The following is a 26,972-nucleotide window of genomic DNA, read 5'->3' as shown; positions in this document are numbered from 1 at the left end:
AGCAAAGGGCTGGATGTGCGTGCGCTTATCTGCTCCTGGAAGCTAACCAGGGTTAGCCCTGGTCAGTAGTTGGATGGGTGACTGCCTGGGAATCAGGCTTCCTGCACTGAGCAGGGGGTTGTTCTATTCCTTCAAATGAGATTAAGTTTTACCCCCTCCTATCCCCCGCTCCGGAAGTTTTTTTTAAAAAATTAAGGCATTATCCTCACAGAATCAGGGCTTCTCCGCAATGCTTTTTTTTCTAATTCAGGCATGATCTTCGAAGCTTCGAAAACAGCAGGAAAACAGCACAGCACTGGAGTGTGAACAAAGCTCGCGCATTCGGTGAAACACTGCAATGGGGAAAATGGGTGACTGTGAATAACCATGTTTTACTGTGAGAGCGTTTAACCCGACGGGACACCGAATTCATTGCGATGGCGGGTGCAATGTAGATCGGCCCTTAGACTCATGTCCTACTTGAGGGTTGTTCCACAGGCAGTTGGTTGGCCACTGTGGGAACTGAAGGCTGGACAATGTAGGCCTTTGGTCTGACTCAGCATGGCTCTTCTTATGTTCTTAGATATCCCTTCCCTCATCACGAAACTGAAAATGATTCAACACCATTCTAAAGAGTATCATTTTCACCAGCCACTGAAAAGACCTCCAGGGATGTACATACAGTCAGGGCCAGAAATACTGGAACAAGGATAACTGTTTTGGCAGTTGGCCTCTGTACACCACAACATTGAAGTTGAAAGGAAACCCACGCAGATGAGAGCGAAGTCAGGACTTTCAGCTGTAATTCAAGGGGTTTGACAAAAGTGGGGCACTAACCATTCAAGAAGTACAGCCACTGGCATACACACACACACACACATCATTGGTGGCTCATAAGTAATGGAACAAACCAACATCATTTCAAACTTACAGATTGCCTTTAATACCTGGATGAAAATGCTTTGCAGTCAATGACTGCCCAAAGTCTGGAACCCATGGACATGACCAAATGCTGAGTTTCCTCCCTCAACATGCTTTGCCAGGCCTTTCCTGCAGCTGCCTTCAGCTGCTGCTTGTTTGTGGGCCTTTCTGCCTCCAGTCTTGTCTTCAGTCAGTGAAAAGCATGCTCTGTTGGGTTGAGATCAGGTGACTGACTTGGCCATTGAAGAATATCCCACTTCTTTGCCTTGAGAAACTGTTGGGTAGCTTTTGCTGTATGTTTTGGGTCATTATCTATCTGCAATATGAAGCGGCGTCCTATCTGTTTGGCAGCATTCGGCTGAATCTGAGCAGAAAGTATAGCCCTATACACTGCAGAATTCATCCTGCTGCTTTTATCAGCAGTCAGGTCATCAATAAACACCAGTGACCCGGCTCCATTGGCAGCCATACCTGCCCATGCCATAACACTGCCTCCACCATGTTTGACAGATGATGTGGTATGCTTTGGATCATGAGCTGTTCCTTTCCTTCTCCATACTTTTCTCTTCCCATCATTCTGGTACAAGTTCATCTTGGTTTCATCAGTCCAAAGAATCTTATTCCAGAACTGGGCAGGCTTTTTTAGGTGTTTGCTGGCAAAGGCTACTCTGGTCTTTCTGTTCTTGAGCGTTACCAGTGGTTTCCACCTTGTTGTGAAGCCTCTGTATTTACATTCATAAAGCTGTCTCTTGACTGTAGATATTGACAATGACATGCCTACCTCCGCAAGAGCGTTCTTGACCAGGCTAGATGTTGTGAAAGGGTTCCTCTTCACCATGAGCAGAATTCTGCGGTCATCCGCTTCAGTTGTCTTCCGTGGTCTTCCAGGCTTTTTGCTGATGCTGAGCTTGCCAGTTAATTCCTTCTTTTTCGGGATGTTCCAAACTGTTGTATTGGCCACTCCCACTGTTTTTGCTATCTCTCTGATGGGTTTATTTTGTTTCCTCAGCCTAATGATGGCCTCCTTCACTCGCATGGACACCTCTTTGGACCTCATGTTGGGAGTTCCAGCAAACAGCTACCTAATGCAAATGTAACACTCAGAACCACCTCCAGGCCTTTTCTCTGCTTGATTGGTCATGGGGTACCCATGAAACAGGCCACACCTGGCCATGCAGCTGCTTGTCAGCCATTTGTTCCATTACTTATGAGCCACCAACGATGGGTGTGTGTGTATGCCACTGGCTGTCCTTCCTGAATGGTTAGTGCCCCACTTTTGCCAAACCCCTTGAATTACAGCTGAAAGTCCTGACTTCGCTCCCATCTGGGTGTGTTTCCTTTCAACTTCAATGTGGTGGTGTACGGAGGCCAACTGCCAAAACAGTTATCCTTGTTCCAATATTTCTGGCCCTGACTGTAAACAGATTTCCCTGGACAAGACGTTTTACAAAACCAATGATGCTGAAGAAAAGGCCCTGCTCCTCACAGTTGATACTTTGTGAAGCAAGGAACGGAGGCCTCCTCCACGATCCTAATACATACGGGGCTAATAAAGGGAGAAGGATTTCCTAATATGGATCTCAGCGTGATGCCTGCACACACTACACCTTCAGCCCATTGCATGCTCTTACACAACCCACAAACCAAGTTACTGCATTGCGTGCCCTGCAAGAACTCATTTTTTGTCCGATCAATAATGCGTGAAACTGGATTTTACGCATATATCAATAGCTGGAGAATGCCTTCCCTAAATGTTCATCTATAATTGCCTCCTTTAACAGAACTGGGATAGCTCTCCTGTAGGGCACCTATGGCTCCTCTCCAGTCACAGAACCAGTTGTTCCTGGCTGGCCCTTGCAGGCAGCTGACATCAGCAGTACAAGAGGTGGCACATACTTTCCCAAGCACTAATCCAAGCAAGTGCAACAAGTGCCAGATAATGACGCTTCCCATTTACTGTCTGTACTAACTGTGGCATCCAAGTCACGCAGAGCTCAGTGATTTCATCCACAAATGCCTAGCAAAAATGTCTAGCAAGTCAGGGTAGCCTTGAGTTGATTCAACATCTGAATTCGATGAAGCAAAATGAAATGAAGTAGGTTCAGCAGCAAACTGGAACAGTTCTACTGGATGACTCTCTACGGATGGAACGGCCGCAGAGAACAATCATCTCTGTGCCACCATCACCACTGCAGCATAGACTTTAAAATGAACTTTGAGTCATATTGGTTCTGATTCATCCTGTCTCACCAGCACCCTTTACCCTAATTTCAATGAATGACACACAGTATACAGATGGAAAACACATCTGCCATGTAAAATATGAATTGATCCTTATTTCCTTTTATGTTTTGTATTATGCAAGCCTGACAAGTTTCATACACTAGACTGGGGATGGGCAGACTTCAAGCTTCCAAGATTTATTTTGTTTTTTACTAGAATGCTGAGGTCTACAAAACAGAGCCAGACACAAAATGGTGTCTCGGGGCGTGGGGGAGAGGTAATTATCTCCTTTACCTCATGAACACTGGCATATATACAAAGCTACGATGAGACAGTTGAGAATAGGGATTCTTCTAACACAACACTCTAAAACAGCCCATCAGAGCGTATTCTAAAGTAACAAATTAGTGCTCCCGTGTTACATATGAGGAACACTGAGGCTGAGGGATAAGCAATTAGTATGAGGCCAGCCATGCCAGAGATTTTTATCTTGACATTTAACTTGCTCTCATTAAAGTATTTGGGTCAGAAATCAGAAACCATTGGGAAATCCCAGAAATGTACTAGTAGATCCCAATCTGTGCTCTGTCCACCCTTGCTCTAAATACTGTTGCATATGGGGTAGAATTCGTTTCACCCCTCCCTGCCAGAAGGCACACACAGCTCCAACTGACAGCTTCTTGGGCTGCAAACTCTGGCCTCATCCATTGGCCAGAGAACCAAGGGCCACTAGGAGGCTATATCCCTTGCCTCCTAGGATAAACATCATGACGAGAGGGAGACCAACCTAGCCCCATACTTCAGCCAGAGAAGGAAAAGCTGCAGGAGCTTGTCTCATCCTTCTCTGCCAGAAAGAACACCTATAAGAGCTATAGAAACAAGAACTGGTGCCTGAGTTCTACTTCTTTCCTCCTCCCTCTCAATCCCTTTTCCTTTTGTGTCATGTCTTTTAGATGGTAAGCCTGATGTCATGGACTGTCTTATTATTAATCTCGGTAAGCTGCTCTGGGAGCCTTTTTTGGCTGAATAGTGGAGTAAATAAAGGAAGATATTCTTCATGCATATCACAAGCATGATAGATGATTCACTATCTGTCAAGTGACTAATAAGCGGAAGAAATCTGGAGCAGAGAAGCTGATACCTGACCAATGGACTAGTACCTCTATAAATGTTAGCTGGACCCTTCCCAGGAAGTATAAGGTGGTTATTTATTTATATAAGAGATTTTTAACCTGCCTTTGGGAAAGCACTGCTCTCACAAGGTGACTTACAAAACTACAAAAACATGAGCATAAAACTACAATTAAACACACGCACACACATCAGTAGCAGCAGCAGCAGCAGCAACAGCAACAGCTAATGATTTTTAAGCACGAAATGCAGACTAGAACAAATGAGTCTTCAGGATTTTTTTTTTCTTTTAAGCCAGCTGTGATAAAGCTATTTGCATCTCTCTTGGGTTGGAATTCCAAAGGAGTGGGGCCACTATCTGTCAGGAGCCCCCTAGCTGCCTCTTTAAGTCCCCTCCAACAGCCAACTCACGATAAAGGGATTCTTTCCAAGGCTTTATTCCTTTACAACTTAATGACTCTTTCAGATGCTAATCACCAGCGACTAAGCAAGGAAACACACTGGGGTAGTTAGCAGAGTAGCCTAAGCTCCGGGTAAGGCAGTTGGTCCCCATCTGAAGGGGAAGAGCGGGAAAATTCTGAACTTATGGGCTATGGAGAGGTCCTCCCTCTTACCTGGGGATCCTCGGGACGCAACCGTTGTTTTGGTGCCAAGCGGGCAGAGCGCTGCCTCTCGGCGCCCTCCATCAGGCGCTGCTCCCTCCGTCTCCACCGAGCGTCCAGCAAGATCCCATCCCCCGCTGTCTCACTGCTAGGATCACTATCTCTCTCAAGAATGCAGGCAGGAGGAATCTCTCCCTGCCGCTGTGCCTGTGAGAGATGAGCGAGCTCCTCTCCCACGGGTGGTTGGTCCTCCTCAGAATCGGAACTACTCTGGGGCTCTATGGGCTCAGTATCCACCCTGACACTATCCCTAGTACCCACTAACCCACGCGTGGAGAACTCCCAGAGGACCAGGGGCCATTTTCACCCCAGACTGCCCCCCACCCCCTGCTCACAGACTGTACTCTGGATTCACGCCCTGTGGCAATGCTGAAATAAACACACACACACGGTAGCTTGCCATCAAAATTCAGCAGCAAACCACTCCGTAACACTACAAGGGTTAAATTCAGCAAGCTGAATTTGACACTTAGCACTCTGTAATGCTACAGGTGCCTTTGAGGGGGGTATTAAAAATAACTTCACTGCCACAAAATCCAGTGGCGCATCATGGCACCCTTGCTGGTGGGTCAGAGAGTAGGGCCTCTGATGCTGATCTTAATGCTGGGCAGGCTCATACAGGTGTAGGCAGTTCTTCAGATAACAAGGTTATCTACAGGACTGCTTAGGGCTTTAAAGGCCAAAACCAGAAACTTGAGCTGAGCTGGGCCCGGAAACTAACAGGCAGCCAACATAAACAATAGAGAATAGGAGTAATACGACCTGAACACCTCGCTCCCACAAGCGTTGTAGCCACTGCATTCTGCACCAGTTTCAGGTTCTGAATCGTCTGCCAGGGCAGCCCCATGTGAAGCACACTGCAGTAATCTAACCTGGACATAACCAAGCCATGCACTGTGGCTAGGTCAGCTTTCTCTAGATAGGGCCAAAGTAGTCCAAAGTAGGGTAATCAAAAAAACCCTAACAAATCAATCCTAATGTAGGTTGAGAACCAGTCTGATCAATATATGGAAAAATTCCTAGAACAGGAAAAATAGAGCCATTTAAGAATCATACAATTAAGAATAAGAATAATAAAAAATCTCTGAATTAGGAGCCAGAGAAACATTACAGATTTTGACCCCCATCCGGAGCACCTTCTATTAAGCATCACTATTCCTGTGTAGTTCCATTTTGTTTTCTCACGGGGCTGTAAAATTTCTGTAAAATTCACATAAGCCCCATTTCACACATTATACAGCAACAACCTAGGTTTGTTATAGAGCATTATTTATTTATTTAGTACATTTTTAATCGGCTCAATAACTAATGTTCTCTGGGCAGATTACAAACAATTAAAACACTAAAATGCCATATAACAGCTAAAATATAAATTAGAATAAATTAAAATAATAAAATACAATATCATGCAATATACTCAACCGAGATTCGCTCGCAGCCAATCCTGACTCTCTAATAAGTATGCCTGTATGATGAACATATTTTTTTCAAACATTTACTTGCTGTGTTCACACTTGCTGGCTTGGATCCAATGGGGTCATTCCACTAGTGGAAGGGAAATCACTTGTAGAAGAATTCCACCCCTCGCCTGCAGTCCCAGCACCCCTGCCCCCAAATCTGCTCCAGAGGCTTGTGGGGGCCTCTGGATCAGATCTGGGGGGCTTATATGAGGCTGCAGAGGGGGCAGTGTGTGTGGAGAGGAGAGGGAAGTTCCACTGTGTAAGTGGAAGTCCATTTTAGATCACCGTCAAAATCTTTTGTATGATGGAAGATGTAATGTGTGAAAAGGCCCAAAGTGGGAATGTAGTTCATTGGCAGAGCAGATGGGTCAGACATGTTCAAATTCCACTACTGCATAAGGCAGCATTTATGCTTCTGAAAGGCAGAACTGCTAGTCCATCTATTCTAGAGACAAGACACTAAGAACAACATGAATCTCAAACTTGTCTTTGCCTATAGAGTCTGGCAATGCAATCAGATTATCTGGCCAATTTGCAAATGTTGAAGAGCCAATTCATATTTCTATATATTTTGGCCAAACATCTTGATTATGGCATAGAACTGTGGCCAGTTTTAGGGCTGGAACCAAAATGAAGAGAAACAAATAAAGCTGAACCAAGAAATATAAGGCAGGAGCCAAGAATAGCAATCAGTTTTATGTGTCAGTGTGAGCGCTGCCAGTGTGAATAGCTACATAGAGGATACAGACAACAGCATTTTCCAGAAGGCTGCTTTGACATTACAACAGCCATGTGGAGCCTAGCTGAAACAGTTTCCATAATGGTGGCTGCTCTGGGCTGTGGTCTTAATAGTAGAGTAGTTTGCCACAGGGATCCACTGCATAATATATATAAGTGTTCATGCCACCAGCAGCAGCTACTGAAATACACCATGCTTTATACCTGCAACTTTGAACAACTGACAAATGGAAACTGTTTCTTCCCTGTGTCAAACAGAACACATAGACCAGTATTGTATGACAGCCAGTAAGATTTTCAGAGGTGTAGCCTAATCTTCTTCTGCGGAAGAAAGAATGCTATAGATTGGGAACTGTCTATTTTATCTGAAATGCCCAGCAAGACCCACAAGGAAACAGGTCAGTATCTAATGGACATGAGCTGTAGGACTAGAAGTATTTAGGGCTTAAATACTCCTAACATCTCCATCCCATCAAATCCTGTGAATGGAACCTTTTTTCTAAGGTTAACTGCCAGGTGGGTGTTGAGTGTTGGAAAGGCAGCATGTAAGGAGGAGATGTTTACCTGTTCACTCCCCAGCTGCCACCCCCAAAATCACAGACCCCACCCCCAGTGCAGCAATTAGCTTCAGAAAAAAGGTTCCATTTGCAATGATGGAACCTTTTTTCCCCCTAAAGCTAATTGCCATGCTATTGGGGGGGGGGGGCAGCTGAAAGGATGTGTTAACCCTCTGCTCCCCACATGATGCTCCCCCTGAAAATTGCAATTAGCTTTTAGAAAAAAAAATTACAGCACGGCTGGCAGAGAAATAGCATTGTGTGTTCATGTTCTTCCAGTACATATGAACAATAAGGAATTAAAACACTTTTCTGAGTGATCTGTACATACATACCGTAATCTAATGATGTTTGCTAATGATTATGCAAATGCACTATACTATGTAAGGATCTACCAGGGAAAACTGCAGTGACTGATAACACAATGTGTGGGTAAATAGCAGTTTACCCAAGGCTATAAATACATGTGCAGAAACTTTCCCGTGTAATACACAGATATTCAGAATCATTTAGTGACTTGTAAATAAAAGTTACTAATAGGCCAAGATAATTTGTTCATTCCTTGAGTTCTTTTCCCCAGCATGTAAAATGGTTCCCATGCTAAGTTAAATTACAATCAGAGCAGACTGAACTAACAGAATGGATTTGGCAATGCTGAAAGTGAGAGAAAAAGAAAAGAACAAAAGAAAAGTGAGGACAGTGATCAATGGCAGAGAATAAAAAGCTAATAAGAGAGCCAGTGGTCTCACTCAGACATAACAAATAACCTATGTTTTAGCTTTACAGGCTTTTCTACATGAGGCTTTTAACCCACCACTTCACCAAGTCTTTGCTTCCAAATTCTTTGTGGGATAAGATCATCTCCTTTACACGTGTTTCTTTCTGAAGGGTTTCTTTCTTTCCCTTTCCATATGCTCCATTACACAATGACTAGGTGGTGCTGTGGTGTAGCAGAATTGCAGAAATACATGAGTGTTTCATGCTGCCATTCACCAGACTTTCCTCGTTCGGAAAAAAACCCGCGATACTGGTCACAAAGCACAGGAGAGACCCTGGAGGATGACAACATCATGAAAAGCACCCACAAACAACCATGGGTGAGGAATCACCATCGCACGATAAATCCCTTGTGTAGAAAGACTCTATGTGAGCGTTTCCCCTTCTGGTGTTGCTGTGAGCAGGAGGTTGGAAAGTTTTCCTTCCATTTGTAACTAAGCATTCTTATTATGTCTGTACACAGACAAACTGTAGTTAATCTTAAGCAGATTCAGGGAAGCAAACCAACTTCAAACCCATGTTGGAAGAGAGAGGGGAAGGTAGAGCATGCAAGCTCAGGGCTCATGCACATAACACTAAAACCAGAGTTCAATGTTACATCTTAAACAGGTCAATCTGGTGTCATGGGTAGACTGGGGAGATCTCCCTGCTCAGCCATAAAATCATTGCCTGGCTTTGGGCCACTATGTCTCAGCCAGCACCAGAGGCAGTACGCCCATCTACACCAGTTGCTGGGGAACATGGGGGGCAGGAGGGTGCTGTTGCACCCATGACCTGCTTGTGGGTTTCCTTTGGGCAGCTGGTTGGCCACGGTGTGAACAGAATGCTGGACCAGATGGACCCTTGGTCTGATCTAGCATGGCTCTTCTTGTGCTCTAAATAAAACCCTCAGGGCCCTTGTGAGGAGCAAATGGGTGAAAGAGACACTCTGTGTGCTGTCCGGAGTTTCTTGAAGGATAAAAATGCAATAAATAATTCAGTTCTGCAAGCCATAATGGTGCGAGTCAAATCTTCCAAATTGGCCCTGGTCTCGTACCAGTCTTTATTGTTTACATGATGCACCCTCCTAGATGACTGGAGGTCACTCTTGCTTGTATACAATGTAAGTCCTACCTACAGTAGACCCACTGAAATGAATGGGCCATAAGTTACTATTCTATGATTCTATGATTCTAGACTAGCATTAAATACACCCCACTGTGCTAGAAGGGTAGCACCATCAGATAAAAGACAACAGAGCTTTTATCCAGTCTATGATACCCCATCTATGATTGGTCTATAAAGACTGAGACCAACTCTTCATGAAACATTTATAAGAATGAACAATACTGAAGTACTCAGAAGTAGCCTTTAAAAAAAAAATAGGCCTGTAGTTTAAAATCAGAAAGTGCTTTTGGAGCACTTATAGCACTGAAAAGCGCTATAAAATTATAAAAAAAATAACAACAGAGGCCATTTCTTTCTCTTCCCACCCCCCTGCTGTTTTTATTTGCTAATTCTCTTCCCAGATGGACAGTCAGGAAGGGAAAACAAATGGACAAACATAAAAGCCAGAGGACTGGGTATTAGACTTGGAAGTTGGGATACCTAGTTCAAATTCCAGCTCGTCCATAGACTCACTGGGTGGCCATGGGGAAAGCCACGAGGCCTCTGCTTCAGTTCCCCATCTGTAAAAATAGGAATAGGAATGGCCTTTTTAAAAGGCTTATTGAGAGAAAGTATCAGAAAAGAACCACAAAGCACTTCGTACTCTGAAAAGATCTATATAAAAATGCACAAAGATTAAAGGGTTTAGATTGCTAATTTACTGGAGAGCTTCACTGTGCCAAAAATGGAATTAGAAAAATAAAGATTTTTGCCTGGGAATGGAGTAGAGATGTGAGGAGAGTGCACTTAGCATGAGATGCTGAATGCTGATAAGGAAATTCCTGTGCCTACACTTTTCCACATCTCTGCACTAACTTTTAAAGCTGTACTACTATTCCATTTCTCTACACAGAGAGCTTTTCTACATGAGGCATTTATTGTGCATGCATGATTCCTTACGCAGGGATGTTTACAGATTCTTTAGACAATGTCGTGATCCTCCAGTTCCGGTTCTGTTTTTTCAGGGCACTTTCCCGGATTCTGCGACGAAACCAAAAGTAGATACAGCGATTAACAACCTCATGTAGAAAACGTCTCGGACTCTCTCAAAGGAAGTATGGACAATAACTACGGAAGGTATAGCACTGGCTGCTACTCCCCCCCCCCCCATTTCTGGAATGGCTGCATGGCAAGAAGACGTTCTTTAGGTGAAGCACTTTCCATCACAGCATCTCCAAGTCAGGAGACCCTGTACCTGCTGCATTTCTACCTGGCATGGAGTTAAAGGCACAAAACCCTTCTTCTGAAAACACGACAGCCGTAAGTGTAAATCCTTTTTTAGATTCCCACCCCTTTGTGCTAAAAAGCACAGACGTGACTGCCCTTTCTGTGCAACATAAAAAGTACAGAGATTATGTTTTAGGTTGAAAGCAGGAGCAATCTCCTAGAGTTGCTAGGGTACAACTTAGATCTGCACCATACCTTAAAATCCCTGATGCAGTAGATGAAGCAACCACAGCATCTCCTGCTTATAATTGCCCAGTGACCACTGATGTCTAGTGGCTACTAGCTACAAGAGTCTGTATCATACCCCATCTACTTTGGGGGTGCAGTGGAGGAAAGAGTTGGAGGGAGCAATCCTATGGCCTCTAGACACTGTCTTGAGGGCCATAGGATATGCTCTTTTCTGGGAACCGACCTCAGAGCCCGTGCTCTGAGGTCGGTTCCTGGAAATCTGACCTCCCCCCTCATCCGTGCTGCCTCAGAGGCAGCACGGAGAAGCCTTGTCCTCCACGCTCGGAAGACAAGCGCAGAGCAACTGAAAAGGGGCAGGGCTGGGGGGCGTTCTGGGGCAGGGAGAGCGGAGCTGTGCGTACAACACATCCTATGTGTAGTATGGTAGCTTTCTCTCCCGGTTGGCCCTCCCACTGCTAGACAGCCGAAAACAGCTGTCTAGCGAAAAAAATGCAAGGCAGGAGAGGCGTGGAGGGAACGATCCCCCTGTGCCTCTCCTGCCTTGCTTTTGGATAGGCGGTCGCCTCCGAGATTGGAGGCGGCCACCTATCTTCTTGGGATTGCGCCCTTAAAAATGTAATATAGATCAATATAGATAAGTAAAAAGATTGAAGGCAAAAGGAGAAGGGGACGGCAGAGGATGAGATGGCTAGATAGCATCACCGATGCCATGAATATGAATTTGAGCACACTCCAGTAGAGAGTGGAGGACAGGAAGGCCTGGCGTGCTATGGTCCATGGGGTCACGAAGAGTCGGACACGGCTTAACGACTGAACAACAATAGATAAGTAAGTCCAACGTTTGCACCTCACTGGTAAGAGGGGGCCTTGTGGGGCTCCAAAGGTATGTTGTTGCTTTTGGGAACTGATGCAGCTTTAAAAACTAGCACTGTCTGTCTGGGTACCTGCTGGCTCCTCCATGCTCATCTTGTGAATTTGTATACAAACAGATTAAGACTTCAGTAGACCAGCAGTATGCCTCTGAATACCAGGAGCTAGGGAACACAAGCAGGAAGGTGCTGTTGTGCTCATGCCTTGCTTGCGGGCTTCCCATAGGCATCTGGTTGGCCCCATGGAACTAGAATGCTGAACTAAATAGGCCTTTGGTCTGATCCAGCACAGCTCTTGTTAGCTTCACCTAATGGGTGAACTTCTTACCAACTGGAGAATTAGGGGTGTGTGGCAGCCTCTTTACTTCCCTTTATCTTTGCTCCTATTTTCTCTATTCTGCTTTTCTTTATATAGTTGTCCTTACTCTATGGTTGATATACTTTTCCTTACCCCTTTCCATGTTTTTACATATCAGCCTTTTCACCCAGCCTTCCCCAACCTGGCACCCTCCAGATGCGTTGGACTGCAACTCCCATCACTCCCAGCCAGCATTGCCATTGGAGTTGCAGTCGAACCCATCTGGAGGGCAAAGGCTGCGTTAAACCTATTCACAGAAATGAAAACTAAAAAAAAAAAAGCCTACCCATTGCATTTCTAACAATACTGAACAAGGATTACAAAAATCATTCTGAAGCAGGAAATGGTGGGGTGGGGTGAAGGGAAATTGGAAGGAACTTTCAGCTTATGAATGTGAAATGAAAAAACGTGAGGCTTTGCTTCAGTCAAGATGTGCCAAGGGTGGGCTGCCTTCTTTGAACAAAAGGGTCATTATTATGGCTAAGCATTCTAGAACTTGAAAGAAAAACAGAAATGAAATGAGTTAAAAGGGTCATAGCCAGATCAAAAATGTTGGCCTAGATTTGGTACTTTATATTTTGCTTCAGGAATTCAGTTTATTCCCACCTGGATTCGAGCACAAGGGCTGGATGTGCCTGATCTCGTCTGATCTCAGTCAACCCTGATTATTACGTGGATGGGAGACCACCTGGGAATGAGGCTTCCTGCACTGAGCAGGGGGTTGGACTCGATGGTCTTGTAGGCCCCTTCCAACCCTATGATTCTATGTCTATGATCTATGATCTACCCATGGTCTTGCCCTGAGCAATCCTGAGTCCTAAAAAATACCTGTGCATGTACATGTGTCTGAGAGACATGATTTGTGCTGCAGTCCTGCAATGCCCGTACATAGATGTTTTTTGTTTATTCACACTCCAAGGCTTTCTTCACACGGAGCTTTTATCCTGCGATTGAGATTGCTCCTTCACAGATGTTTGCGGGCTTTCTACATGACGCCATGATCATTCAGAGCGTCTCCTGCACTAAATGCCCTTTGTTCCATTTTTAAATAGATCACAGATAATGTGCTATCAAATTACCCCATTGTGTTCCGCTTCACTTTCCTCCATCAAAAGAGTTAAAGCAGGAAGAACAGGAGGGAGACCATTGAAAGATAATGGAAGTCTCAGATATGGGGAGAAGGAGGGGGAAAGGTGTGGGGGAAAAGGAAGCGGGTGAAAAAGGGAGTCGTTGTGATCCTGCATTTAAAATGGAAGCAGAAAGCCCCATTTTAAATGCAGGATTTTAGGCTAGTGTGGAGGAGCCCTTATACGAATCCAAGGCAAACCATTCAACATCACAGTAATTCAAGTCTATGCCCCAACCACTGAGGCTGAAGAAACTGAGGTTGATCAGTTCTGTGAAGACCTACAACACCTTCTAGAACTAACACCAAAAAAAGATGTCCTCTTCATCATAGGGGATTGGAATGCTAAAGTAGGAAGTCAAGAAAGCACTGGGATAACAGGCAAGCATGGCCTTGGTGTACAAAATGAAGCAGGACAAAGGCTAATAGAGTTTTGCCAAGAGAACACGCTGATCATAGCAAACACTCTTTTCCAACAGCACAAGAGGCGACTCTACACATGGACATCACCAGATGGTCAATATCGAAATCAGATTGATTATGTCCTTTGCAGCCAAAGATGGAGAAGCTCTATACAGTCAGTAAAAACAAGACCTGGAGCTGACTGTGGCTCAGATCATGAGCTGCTTCTTGCAAAATTTCGGCTTAAATTGAAGAACATAGGGAAAACCACTAAACCATTCAGGTATGACCTCAATCATATCCCTTATGAATATACAGTGGAGGTGAGGAATAGATTTCAGGGATTAGACCTGATAGACAGAGTGCCTGAGGAACTATGGACGGAGGTCCGTAACATTGTTCAGGAGGCAGCAACGAAATCCATCCCAAAGAAACAGAAATGCAAGAAAGCAAAGTGGCTGTCTGATGAGGCTTTACAAGTAGCTGAGAAAAGAAGGGAAGTGAAAAGCAAGGGAGAAAGGGGAAGATATACCCAACTGAATGCAGAGTTCCGGAGAATAGCAAGGAGAGACAAGAAGGCCTTCTTAAATGAACAATGCAGAGAAATCGAGGAAAACAATAGAATGGGAAAGACTAGAGATCTCTACAAGAAAATCGGAGATCTCAAGGGAACGTTTTGTGCAAAGACGGGCATGATAAGGGACAAAGAAGGCAGGGACCTAACAGAAGCAGATGAGATGAAGAAGAGGTGGAAAGAATACGCAGAAGAACTCTACAGGAAAGATCTGAATGTCCCTGATAGCCAAGGTAGTGCACTCACTGAACTTGCGCCAGACATCTTAGAGAGTGAAGTCAAGTGGGCCTTAGGAAGAATTACTAACAACAAAGCTAGCGGAGATGACAGTATTCCAGCTGAGCTATTTAAGATCCTAAAAGATGATGCTGTTAAAGTGCTGCATTCAATATGCCAACAAATTTGGAACACTCAACAATGGCCACAAGACTGGAAAAGGTCAGTTTACATTCCAATTCCAAAGAAGGGCAACGCCAAAGAGTGTTCAAACTACCGCACAATTGCGCTCATTTCACATGCCAGCAAGGTGATGCTCAAAATCCTACAAGCTAGGCTTCAGCAGTATGTGAAGCGAGAACTACCAGAAGTACAAGCTGGGTTTCAAAGAGGCAGAGGAACTAGAGATCAAATCGCCAACATTCGCTGCATCATGGAGAAAGCAAGAGAATTCCAGAAAAACGTCTATTTCTGCTTCATTGACTACGCTAAAGCCTTTGATTGTGTGGATCACAACAAACTGTGGCAAATTCTTAAAGAGATGGGAGTACCAGACCACCTTACCTGTCTCCTGAGAAACCTGTACGAGGGTCAAGAAGCAACAGTCAGAACCAGACATGGAACAACCGAGTGGTTCTAAATTGGGAAAGGAGGATGACAAGGCTGTATATTGTCGCCCTGCTTATTTAACTTATATGCAGAGTACATCATGAGAAACACGGGGTTGGATGAATCACAGGTCGGAATTAAGAGTGCCAGGAGAATTATCAACAACCTTAGATATGCAGACGATACCACCCAAATGGCAGAAAATGAAGAGGATCTAAAGAGCCTCTTGTTGAGGGTGAAAGTGGAGAGTGCAAAAGCTGGTTTGAAACTCAACATTAAAAAAACCAAGATCATGGCATCTGGCCCCATCACTTCCTGGCATATAGAAGGGGAAGAAATGCAAGCAGTGACAGATTTTATTTTCTTTTGCTCCAAGATCACCACAGATGGTGACTGTAGCCATGAAATTAAAAGACGCTTGCTCCTTGGGAGGAAAGCTATGGCAAACCTAGACAGCATAGTAAGAAGCAGAGACATCGCCTTGCCGACAAAGGTTCGTATAATCAAAGCTATGGTTTTCCCAGTAGTAACGTATGGCTATGAGAGCTGGACTATAAGGAAGGCTGAGTGCCGAAGAATCGATGCTTTCGAACTGTGGTGCTGGAGAAGACTCTTACGAGTGCCCTGGACTGCAAGGAGGTCAAATCAGTCCATCCTACAGGAAATCAACCCTGACTGCTCATTGGAAGGACAGATACTGAAGGTGAAGCTCAGATATTTAGGCCACCTAATGCGAAGAGAAAACTCCCTGGAAAAGACCCTGATGCTGGGAATGATTGAAGGCAAAAGGAGAAGGGGATGGCAGAGGATGAGATGGCTAGATAGCATCACCGATGCAATGAATATGGATTTGAGTACACTCCGGGAGAGAGTGCAGGACAGGAAGGCCTAGCGTGCTATGGTCCATGGGGTCACAAAGTGTCGAACATGACTGAACGATTGAACAACAACAACAAGAGGTGCCCTATCTCTGGCGTCACTCCCGTAAACAAAAACTGCCATGCAAACTGCAGAGCTGCTCTTAGTAACATGGTTTAGACCCATTCAACACTTGTATAAATCATGTGAATTACTCCAAAGTGCAAGGCAGGAAATATTTGTACCAAGATTTCAATGCAGGAATCTAGCAAGGTTTGAAGTCTCTGACCATCTTGTTAAAAGCTTGAGGAGAGAGAGCAAGTATGCAGTTGATCACCCAGTGCTCCAATGGCTTGTTCACTCTTGCTGTAACAAGCAGAACTCTAGCTGCATTCCACTGCAAAGGGAATATGGACTACTGGAGCAGCAAGGCAGGAAGCAACTCCACCACTGCATACTCCCTCACTGGCTCTGAGCTCTTCCGGGGTGTTGAACTTATGGCCCATGGGTCAAATTCAGCCTGCCTGCGGTCTCAATCTGGTCCTCCAGAGTTCCTCAGAGGGCCCCTTCCCTGGCCCTGCCCTCTTTCCCCCAAACACTGATCGTTTCCCAGTTTTTGCTCTTTTTCCCCCATTCTGAAATGATGAAATGCTGCTTCTAAGGCTTACTGACTTGCAGTAAGAGCTTTAAGCTAAAATATGCTGGTATTTTGGCCCCATCTATTTGCCTTTAGTCCCACCCTTCACTGGATTGTGGCCTCCAAGAGCTTATCCGAAACTGAAAGAGGTTTGACACCCCTGTGACAAGGAAAACTCTCAGGTTGGGACCTGGAAACTCTACTTTCCTCTGACATTGTGCAGGCTCCTCTCTTACTCTGAATACATGAACATATGAAGCTGTCTTATCTTGAGTAAGCTCACTGGCCCACCTAGTCTGGTACTGTCTCCTAGTCATAGCAGGGCAGGTCCCAGGTGGTGGTCATTCCCAAGTTGCAACCTGAGATTCTTTTACTCTGGGGGCATCAGAGATTACCAGGGCATTGCTTCATACTTGGTTGTCAAACTAATTGCCATATTTGGGACTGAGAAGGGATTTTGACCCATCAGATTGGCTAATGAACAAGGGTGTGTGTATGTGTCTTCCACTGCAGAGTATGACTTGGCCATTTGTTGAAGCCATCGAGACTGTTCTAACTATTCCTACATCTGGCAGACATTTCTGGCATGCTTTAGGGTTGGACTGATTTCTTTCCAGTTCTTCAGATTATATGATTTTAATGCTGAATCTGCTCTCATACTAACTTTTGCACCACCTTTCTGCTTTTCTCCCTAAATGTGGGGAAATAACCATGTATCATCCTGCAAACTAACTTCATGTCAGGAGCGCCCTAGCTGCCTTTTGCAGTCCCTTCCAACAGCCAACTCAGGACACAGACGACGAGGATTCTTTCCAAGGCTTTATTCCTTTATTCCTTTACGACTCTTTCAGATACTAAGCACTAGCGAGTAAGCAAGAAACAGCACTGGGGAAAGATAGCAGAATAGCCTAAGCTCCAGGTAAGGCAGCTGGTCCCCGTTTGAAGGGGAACCACAGGAAGACCCTGAACTTATGGGCTATGGAGAGATCCTCCCTCTTTCCCTTGGGTCCTCGGGACGTGACCGCTGTTTGAGCACCAAACGAGTGGTACACCTCCTTTCAGCGCCCTCCATCTGTCATCACTCCCTGCGTCTGCGCCGAGCATCCAGCAAGCCCCCCTCCAGCGCTCTCTCACTGCCAGGGTCACTATCTATCCCAGGAATGCTGGCAGGAGGAATCTCTGCCAGCTGCTGTGCTTGTGAGAGATGAGCGAGCTCCTCTCCCACGGATTGCTGTTCTTCCTCAGAATCAAAACTGCTCTGGGGCTCTATGGGCTCAGTTTCCACCCTGACACTTCACCAGGATCATGTGCTTACAAAGACAGCATAATCACAAATTTCTCTTTGGGTGAACAGAATGTTCATGCTGGTTTGCTAGAGCAGAAGCATAGCAGGGGATCTTCAACTATTGTTGGGTGGTCTGTACTGGCTTAGAGCGATTACTGCATGTATTTAAGAATGTAAGAATTGCCTTGCTAGATCAGAGAAAAGGTTATCTAGTCCAGCATTCTGTCCCTAGAAGTGGCCAATCATATACCTTGGAAAGTTCATAGGTATGATGTAATAGCCACAACCACGTTGGAATGAGATATATGGCACACTGGCATGGAGTAGATACAACCCTAAATATCCAAGAATGATCTCTTTGTTAACACTGACCTAGAAACCAAGACCATCGTCTCTATTCTGCCAACTGTTTGGTTTTAACAGTAGGAAAGAATATTTATAAAGAAGTTCACTCATAACAACCAAACTTAGCTCGTGTAAGTGTCTCCAGTGCAAATGCAAGAAATGACTTCATGAATATTTACGGTAAGAAGGCGTGAATAAAATGCATCATACATACAGTCAGGGCCAGAAATATTGGAACAAGGATAACTGTTTTGGCAGTTGGCCTCCGTACACCACAACATTGAAGTTGAAAGGAAACACACCCAGATGGGAGCGAAGTCAGGACTTTCAGCTTTAATTCAAGGGGTTTGACAAAAGTGGGGCACTAACCATTCAAGAAGGACAGCCAGTGGCATACACACACACCCATCGTTGGTGGCTCATAAGTAATGGAACAAACCAACATCATTTCAAACTTAAGGATCGCCTTTAATACCTGGATGAAAATGCTTTGCAGTCAATGACTGCCTGAAGTCTAGAACCCATGGACATGACCAAATGCTGAGTTTCCTCCCTCAACATGCTTTGCCAGGCCTTTCCTGCAGCTGCCTTCAGCTGCTGCTTGTTTGTGGGTCTTTCTGCCTCCAGTCTTGTCTTCAGTCAGTGAAAAGCATGCTCTATTGGGTTGAGATCAGGTGACTGACTTGGCCATTGAAGAACATCCCACTTCTTTGCCTTGAGAAACTCTTGGGTAGGTTTTGCTGTATGTTTTGGGTCATTATCTATCTGCAATATGAAGCGGCGTCCTATCAGTTTGGCAGCATTCGGCTGAATCTGAGCAGAAAGTATAGCCCTATACACTGCAGAATTCATCCTGCTGCTTTTATCAGCAGTCAGGTCATCAATAAACACCAGTGACCCAGCTCCATTGGCAGCCATACATGCCCATCCATAACACTGCCATAACATCCATAACATGTTTGACAGATGATGTGGCCTGCTTTGGATCATGAGCTGTTCCTTTCCTTCTCCATACTTTTCTCTTCCCATCATTCTGGTACAAGTTCATCTTGGTTTCATCAGTCCAAAGAATCTTATTCCAGAACTGGGCAGGCCTTTTTAGGTGTTTGCTGGCAAAGGCTACTCTGGTCTTTCTGTTCTTGAGCGTTACCAGTGGTTTGCACCTTGTTGTGAAGCCACTGTATTTACATTCATAAAGCTGTCTCTTGACTGTAGATATTGACAATAACTCCTCTAGAGCATTCTTGACCGGGCTAGATGTTGTGAAAGGGTTCCTCTTCACCATGAGCAGAATTCTGCCGTTATCCACTTTAGTTGTCTTCCGTGGTCTTCCAGGCTTTTTGCTGTTGCTGAGCTTGCCAGTTAATTCCTTCTTTTTCAGGATGTTCCCAACTGTTGTACTGTCCACTCCCACTGTTTTTGCTATCTCTCTGATGGGTTTATTTTGTTTCCTCAGCCTAATGGTGGCCTCCTTCACTCGCATGGACACCTCTTTGGACCTCATGTTGGGAGTTCCAGTGAATAGCTACCAAATGCAAATGTAACACTCAGAACCACCTCCAGGCCTTTTCTCTGCTTGATTGGTCATGGGGTGCCCAGGAAACAGGCCACACCTGGCCATGCAGCTGCTTGTCAGCCATTCGTTCCATTACGTATGAGCCACCAACGATGGGTGTGTGTGTATGCCACTGGCTTACACCAGTGGCATACACACTGGCTTACACCAGGAAGGACTGGCTGTCCTTCCTGAATGGTTAGTGCCCCACTTTTGCCAAACCCCTTGAATTACAGCTGGAAGTCCTGACTTCGCTCCCATCTGGGTGTTTCCTTTCATCTTCAATGTGGTAGTGTATGGAGGCCAACTGCCAAAACAGTTATCCTTGTTCCAATATTTCTGGCCCTGACTGTATGTCAATGTGCAATCATATTGTATTCTGGCTGTGTATCCCACAAAATCCATTAATAAATAAATAAATAAGGTTTTTTTTTAAAGCCCCATAATACAGATTAGATGCTTCTCATGAACAGAAGAGAAGTCATACCACCAATCACTATGCAATGGATAGATGCATATCCTTTATATGAGAATTTAAAGTGAGTATCTTTGGTCCCATTGTACAGAGAGGCCAGTGCCTGCACACTGCATTATTGATAGTACCTGGCATGGAACAGAACCACAGTCTCCAAAAAGCAGCCCAGCCAAGCTTTTACCCTCAGCCTGTTCCCTTCCCTTTCCCCTTCCTCCATCCCTTTAGTTTTACAGGTTTCAATTCCATGTATGCTAATGAGTTGACTCCAAAGTGATATTCTTATCCAAACATAAGTAGCTTCACCACAAACTACTTTAGTGTAAAGAGACTTTAGTGTTAAGTCTCAGATTACTGCACTGACAAAACAACAGAGTATATTGCAGGGGACAACATGCCAGCACACCATCGTGACCCGTGCCAGCATCACAAGTGAATGCAGAGATGATCAACCTGGCAGACCTGTGTTCTTTTTTGCTCCTACCCTGGGAACAACTGCTGTTGCCAAGCCTGTTTCTGCTTAGCAATAACAAGAGATGGTGTACAACATGGATCATGGCAGGAATGTTGTATATCAGGGGTTCCCAACTTTTTGAGGCCGGTGGGCACATTTGGAATTTTGAGAGCGTGTCATGGGTGCTTTCACAAAATGGCTGCCACAGTGGGTATGGCCAGTCACAAAACATTCAAAACCTAATACAAAGCATGCTGGCTAGGGGGTGCTGGGATTTATAGTCCAACACATCTGGAAGGTACCAGGTTGGGGAAGGCTGATATTGTAGAAAGATGCTCCACACCCTTATGAATGCTTACCACTCTGCATACCTTCTCCACCACACATACCTTTAACATTTGGACCACTTAGTCATGCGAAAGTGCAAAGAGCAAAAATAATAGGAAATAAATTGCAGATAATAATAATAACTCAACCATCACGTTAAAAAAATCTGCACACAGGGATCTATAAGATTTTTTTGAACTTACCCACACACTGGTTGTTTTCACTCATTTGGTACCCAAACCGACAAATGAGAGGAGCTCTTGCAGCAGTAGGGTAATTGGGAGCAGGAGCAGGAGCAGGAGGCGGTGGGTATATACTAGCGTAAGGATTCATATATGGTGATCGATAAACAGGATTTGTTCGTGGGACACATAAATAACCACCATTCTGGTTAACGCACACCATATCTCCTCTACAGGCCTCGACAATAGTCCGACATTCATCGACATCTGAAAGGATGCAAAAATGGAACAGTCAGTACAGCTCTCTGATTAAAGTTGTCTTTTTTAGCCGACTAACCAATGGCTGTTTGAATAAATAAATTAGTGATCAATGTGTCTATCTTTAATCAATTCATCAATAATTTTTAAGTACATTTTCATATGATCAAAATTTCAATATAAATGCCTTTCTAAGATATTGAAGGCAGTTTCAAGATGACTCATAAGAACATAAGAAGATCCCTACTGAATCAGACCAAAGGCCTATCTAGTTCTGGATTCTCTACACCCAGTGGCCAACCAGATGGCTATGGGAAGCCTGCATGAGCGCAATCACATGTTCACATTTCCCATCAACTGGCATACAGAGGCATAACTAGCTTTTCTAAACAAGGCATTTTGCCATTCCCTACTCATGGTTGTTTATGGGTTCTTTAGACAACGTCGTGATGCTTCTCTGTCTAACCAGCCCTTTTGGCGAAGTTTTTTTTAGAGCAGGGAAAATGGGGCATTAAATTATGAAAGCAAAAGAAAGAGCAATTTCCTCTCGTGTATCTGCACTATTTCCCTATATCACAGTGCCACTTAGAGATTATGTAGTGGAAAAGCAGGAAAGGAAACGCTCCTTGTGTAGTGCTCGGATCCTGCGACAAAACTGAAAGTAGATACAGCAGATTAATAGCAGATTAACAGCCTCGTGTAGAAAAGCTCAATGTCTTTGATACTGGAGGTAATATATAGCCATCATAACTAGAAGCCATTGATAGCCTTATCCTCCATGAACTTTTTTTTAAAGGTACGGCTCATTGTTGGAAGAAAAGGGAATTTTTTTAAAAAAAAATTCCTGTTACAGTAACACACATGAAACAGAATGGTCTCATAAACATTCATTGACATAAAACAGATAAAACCTCTCATCTCAGATTCACTGATTAAAATAGATCCTAAGGTTTAGTTGATTAATCTACCAGTTACACTGAGATGCAGAGCAATGATATGCATATTTACCTGGAAATAAATCTTACTGAGTACAATGGGATTTACTCCGAAGTAAGTGTCCATAGGACTGTATTCTAGATCTTGCAGTCTAAAACACGTCACATTTTCATGACAGAACTAAAGTACAATGTGGGATGTACACCACCCACAAGCAGAATTCTGCTCATGGGATGCTCCCACTGGAGGAAGTAAAGGGACTATTTTTACAGATTCCTCTTTCCCTCTGCAGTCCCCTGAAAAACTCCTCCAGAGGGTTGGTGGGACCCCCTAGAAGTTGACTAGGGATGGACGAAAGGGACTTAAAAAGGGGGGGGGGGCAGGGAAAAAAGCGAAAAAACTTTAAAAAGGGGGGGGAAGCGCGTACGCAAATGGCGGCGCCCATGGGGCGCCGCCATTTGCGTTCCTTAGTTTGGCATGTCTAGTCTACGTAAAGATTTATGTAGGCTACGGCGAAAATAAGGGAACGCTATTTGCGTTGCCCTTATTTTCGCCATAGTCTACGTAAATCTTTAAGTAGACTCGACATGCCAAACTAAGGAACGCAAATGGCGGTGCCCCATGGGCGCCGCCATTTGCGTAGGCGCTTTTTTTTCCCCCCAAAGTCACCCGTGACAGGCTACGTGACGATTTACGTAGCCTATCACGGCTGACTTTGGAAATCTAGCCGTGATAGGCTACGTAAATCGTTACGTAGCCTATCACGGGTTTGTGTTGTTGGTTTTTTACTTTCCTTTTTTATTTTGCAATGGCGGCAGCTGCATCCGGTCAGAAGACCGGCCGCCGCTGCCGCCCCCGCCGAAACGCCACCGAAACGCCGCCGGGACCCGCCGCCGAGAGGGACATTCGCACAAGGTAAGTCCCATCCGGGGGGGGGGGCGGGCGGAGAATTTCACCACCAATTTCGGGGGGCCGAATGCGTTGGCATTCGGCCTCCCAGAGATTCGTGGAGAAATTCTCCTCCATCCCTCTGAGGGATGGGATGCTGGGTGTTGCAGGAGGAAGTAGTAATTGAAGAAAATTGCTTCCCCACTGCTTCCTCCTGTAGGAGGCTCTGCTGGAACTCAGTCCCTTTCACAAACAGAAGGAGCCCTTCCATTTGCAGGGTACGCTGAATCCAACCCGATATATATGCCTATTCAGCATGACCCAGTATTGATTGTGCATTTTTAAATCAAGCTGAAAGCTCCTTGACATTGCATTTGTCTTGTGCTGATCATATATGCGCAGCACATGGTTTGTGCATATGGTGAAGCAGTAAATGCAATTACCTAGATCCCCATTTTTATCATCTTGCCTTGCCACTGCTACCAAGCCATGTAACTGTGCAATAAAATCTAGGCACGCACTGAAACAAAATCAGGATATGGATTCCTTCATTGCATACACCAACAGTGAGATTTGGCTTAAACTATACTACTGAAAAAGTCCTATCTACCCTTTATGATTTTATCACATTTTAAAACTAGCTCACACAGGACACTCTTATTAGTGGAGCTGTTGCCCACCTTATCTTACTCTTATATTTTCGGTGAAACTCCAGGTTTGAAGAAATAATATCTCTTTCCTTTGAACCTGAGGTTTCATTGCTAATTATTAACATCTACAGCCTTTTCCTGCTAATGCATTTGCCACAGAACTGGGATACACATTTCAGGTTGTGTTCCCCCCATTCCTCCTCAGACATTAATGGCTTGATTTGGCAGCTGTGAAACTTGGCTCTTGATCTAGAGCTCCAAGCTTCTTTTACACTCTTGCTTGCATAAACATAGATACAGGATGTTAAACTCTAAGGATTTGTTTCAGATCTCCTCTTAGCTCTCACTAACATTTTTAGGCTCTTTCATGTTGCATTGAACTGACTTCAGACAGATACAAACTGATTAATAAGATCAGAGAGTGGCTGCCTTTTTGGAGAATCAAGGTTGCTCCCATTCGGGGGAACATGGCTATTTTGTTATTTGATCGTGTGTGTGTGTGCGCGCGTGCGTGCGGGCCCATTTTGTGGAAAAGATTGCAAAACCAAGTATGTACCCATATATCATGATACTAAAATGCAACTCATGGCTACTTGGTATATGATTAAGGAAGTCCACTATCCCAAACTCGTAAGGCAGCCTTGTCCAATCTGGTGTTTTCCAGATGTCCTGAACTACAAATCCCATAATCACCAGTCAGCATGGCTAGTTTGGGAAAAGCTGCCTTTGGGTATCTATGGGCACCTATCTCAAACTCGCATTATAAGAATCCTTGCTACTCCAAACTCCTAGGTCAGTATCCAGTGGGGCGCTTATGCCCCTACTGATTTCTTTCTGCAAGTGGTGGAAAGGAATCCATTACGCAAGCAGGACCCACTGCTTATGCAAGGGAGATTTAGTGCTTCCTAGAGGAAGCCCGATATGAGAGGAAATGCTCCTTTTTGGAAGGAGGCAGGTTGGCGGAGCTCCCTTATGCAAGCTCTGCCAATCTACTTCCTTCCAGAAAGAAGTGTTTCTGCTCATTTCGGGTTGCCCCCCGAAGTGCTAAATCACCCCCAAGTGCTAAATAAGCTTATGCAATAGAATTAGCAGGGCTCAGAAAAACTGACGGGGGCGTAAGTGCCCCACAGTGTACTGGCCCTAGATAGCTACCAATAAGCAGGGTAAAGAGACCCACTTCAGGTTGTAGATTTGGGGGTACCACTAAAGGGCAGAAAAGTGCCAATTAGTTAGTTGATTGTTAGATTTTATTTTTTTTTTAATAACAATGCTGGAGTTGTCTGGATGTTCTGCTTTAGACAGCATGATGTCTTGGACTATGTCTCTATTTAGCACATGTCACCGATTCACAGTAGCCTTTTGAGAGCAGCACTTCCAGTTTGCTGAGTTTCAGTCCATCCAGAGTTTTGCCATTTACAGCAGCTAATATAAATGTCATGTTTAGCTGCCAACTCTTCTACTTTCTCTGAAACCCAGGGCACTGAAAAATACAGGAAGCAGTCACTGGCCAACCAATTTCAGTCAAATAGATCAGATTTGCCAGTGGCTTCTTCCTCTTCCTGTTTTGTCTCCTTGGTTAGAAATCTCAGTTTAGAAATGTAGGGATGGACAGAACACTTACCTTCCGTTCCGTTCTGTTTCCGCTGGGCGGGGGAGGTGCTCTGTCCCTCCCCCCGGAATCCTCGATGGGGGGGAGGCGCTCCGTCCCTCCCCCCCGGAATTCTGCCCGGCCGGCTCCGCTCTGCAGCCAAGTCACAGAGCCGCCGGCCAGCTCCGGCCACCCACAGCCAGACATCTGGCAACTGGGCAGCCTGCAGGGATGCAAATGGCGGCTGCTGTAGCTGCCGCCATTTGCGTCCCTGTATTTAGCCGTGATAGGCTACGTAAGTACTTACGTAGCCTATCACGTCCGGGTAGGTTAAAAAAAAAGCGTACGCAAATGGTGGCGGCTACAGCCGCCGCCATTTGTGTTCCTTATTTTTCGCCGTCTTAGTCTACGTAAATATTTACGTAGACTATTACGGTGAAAAGAAAGGGGAACGCAAATAGCGTAGTGGGTGCTATTGGCGTTCCCCTTTCTTTTTGCCATAATAGTCTACGTAAATATTTACGTAGACTAAGACGGCGAAAAATACAGAACGCAAATGGCAGTGGCCGTAGCTGCCGCCATTTGCGTACGCTTTTTTTTTTTTTTACCGACCCAGATGTGATAGGCTACGTAAGTCTTTATGTAGCCTATCACGTCAATGTAAAAAAAACAGACCAGACTGCAAATGGTGGCGGTGGAAGCCGTTTGGAAGACCAGCCGCCGCCGCAGCTGGAGCCACCGCTGTCCGGAACATCCGCCCCAGGTAAGCTTCATCCCGGGGGGATCCGCGGGGGCGCGGGGGGGTGGCAGGCCGTTCTGCCACGGTTTTCGGGTGGCCGAATGCCAGTGCATTCAGCCTCACTGAAATCCGTGGCAGAATTCTCCGCCATCCCTAAGAAATGAATGTTTTGGTGGCCATACTGGATGCCATGAAATGAGTACAAGGATTCAAGTGGGGAGTATGGATTTGAACCTAGGCACTTTTCTACATGAGGCTGTTAATCAGCTGTTAATCCTCTGCATCACTTTTGATTTCATCACAGAATTGAGATCTGAGCACTACCCGAGGAGCATTTTATTTCCTGCTTTTCCACTACATAACCTTTAGGTGGCACTGAGGTAGAGTGGAATAGCACAAATACACAAGAGGAAATCACGCTTTCTTTTGCTTTCACAATTAAATGTCACATTTTCCCTGCTCTAAAAACCTAGCTGAAAGTGCTGGTAAGACACAGAAATGAAACTGCAGGGTCATGATGTTGTGTAAAGGACCCATAACCAACCATGAGTATGGAATGAGGAGTGCACACTAGATGTCTCATGTAGAAAAGCCCTACGTCTCTTGGATCTAAATCCAGCAATCAGGCTACCGT

General features: G+C 44.9%; 1 protein-coding gene across 2 annotated transcripts in view; it reads right to left on the bottom strand.

The window, feature by feature from the left end:
• The window catches only part of FBLN5 (fibulin 5), a 111,961-nt gene that overhangs the window by 74,116 nt on the left and 10,873 nt on the right, over nucleotides 1-26,972 (bottom strand). For both annotated transcript variants that reach the window (XM_084840603.1, XM_084840611.1), the window contains exon 4: nucleotides 21,301-21,546. In XM_084840603.1, the coding sequence (XP_084696729.1) occupies nucleotides 21,301-21,546 (246 nt within the window). The remainder of the gene's footprint in view (nucleotides 1-21,300; nucleotides 21,547-26,972) is intronic.

The sequence above is a fragment of the Heloderma suspectum genome, chromosome 1 (genome assembly GCF_057233095.1).
Source record: "Heloderma suspectum isolate Gila_16-S chromosome 1, 16-S_ref, whole genome shotgun sequence".
Classification (NCBI taxonomy): domain Eukaryota; kingdom Metazoa; phylum Chordata; class Lepidosauria; order Squamata; family Helodermatidae; genus Heloderma; species Heloderma suspectum.
The sequence above is the reverse complement of the archived record's forward strand: the minus strand, read 5'-3'. Positions and strand labels throughout refer to the sequence as shown.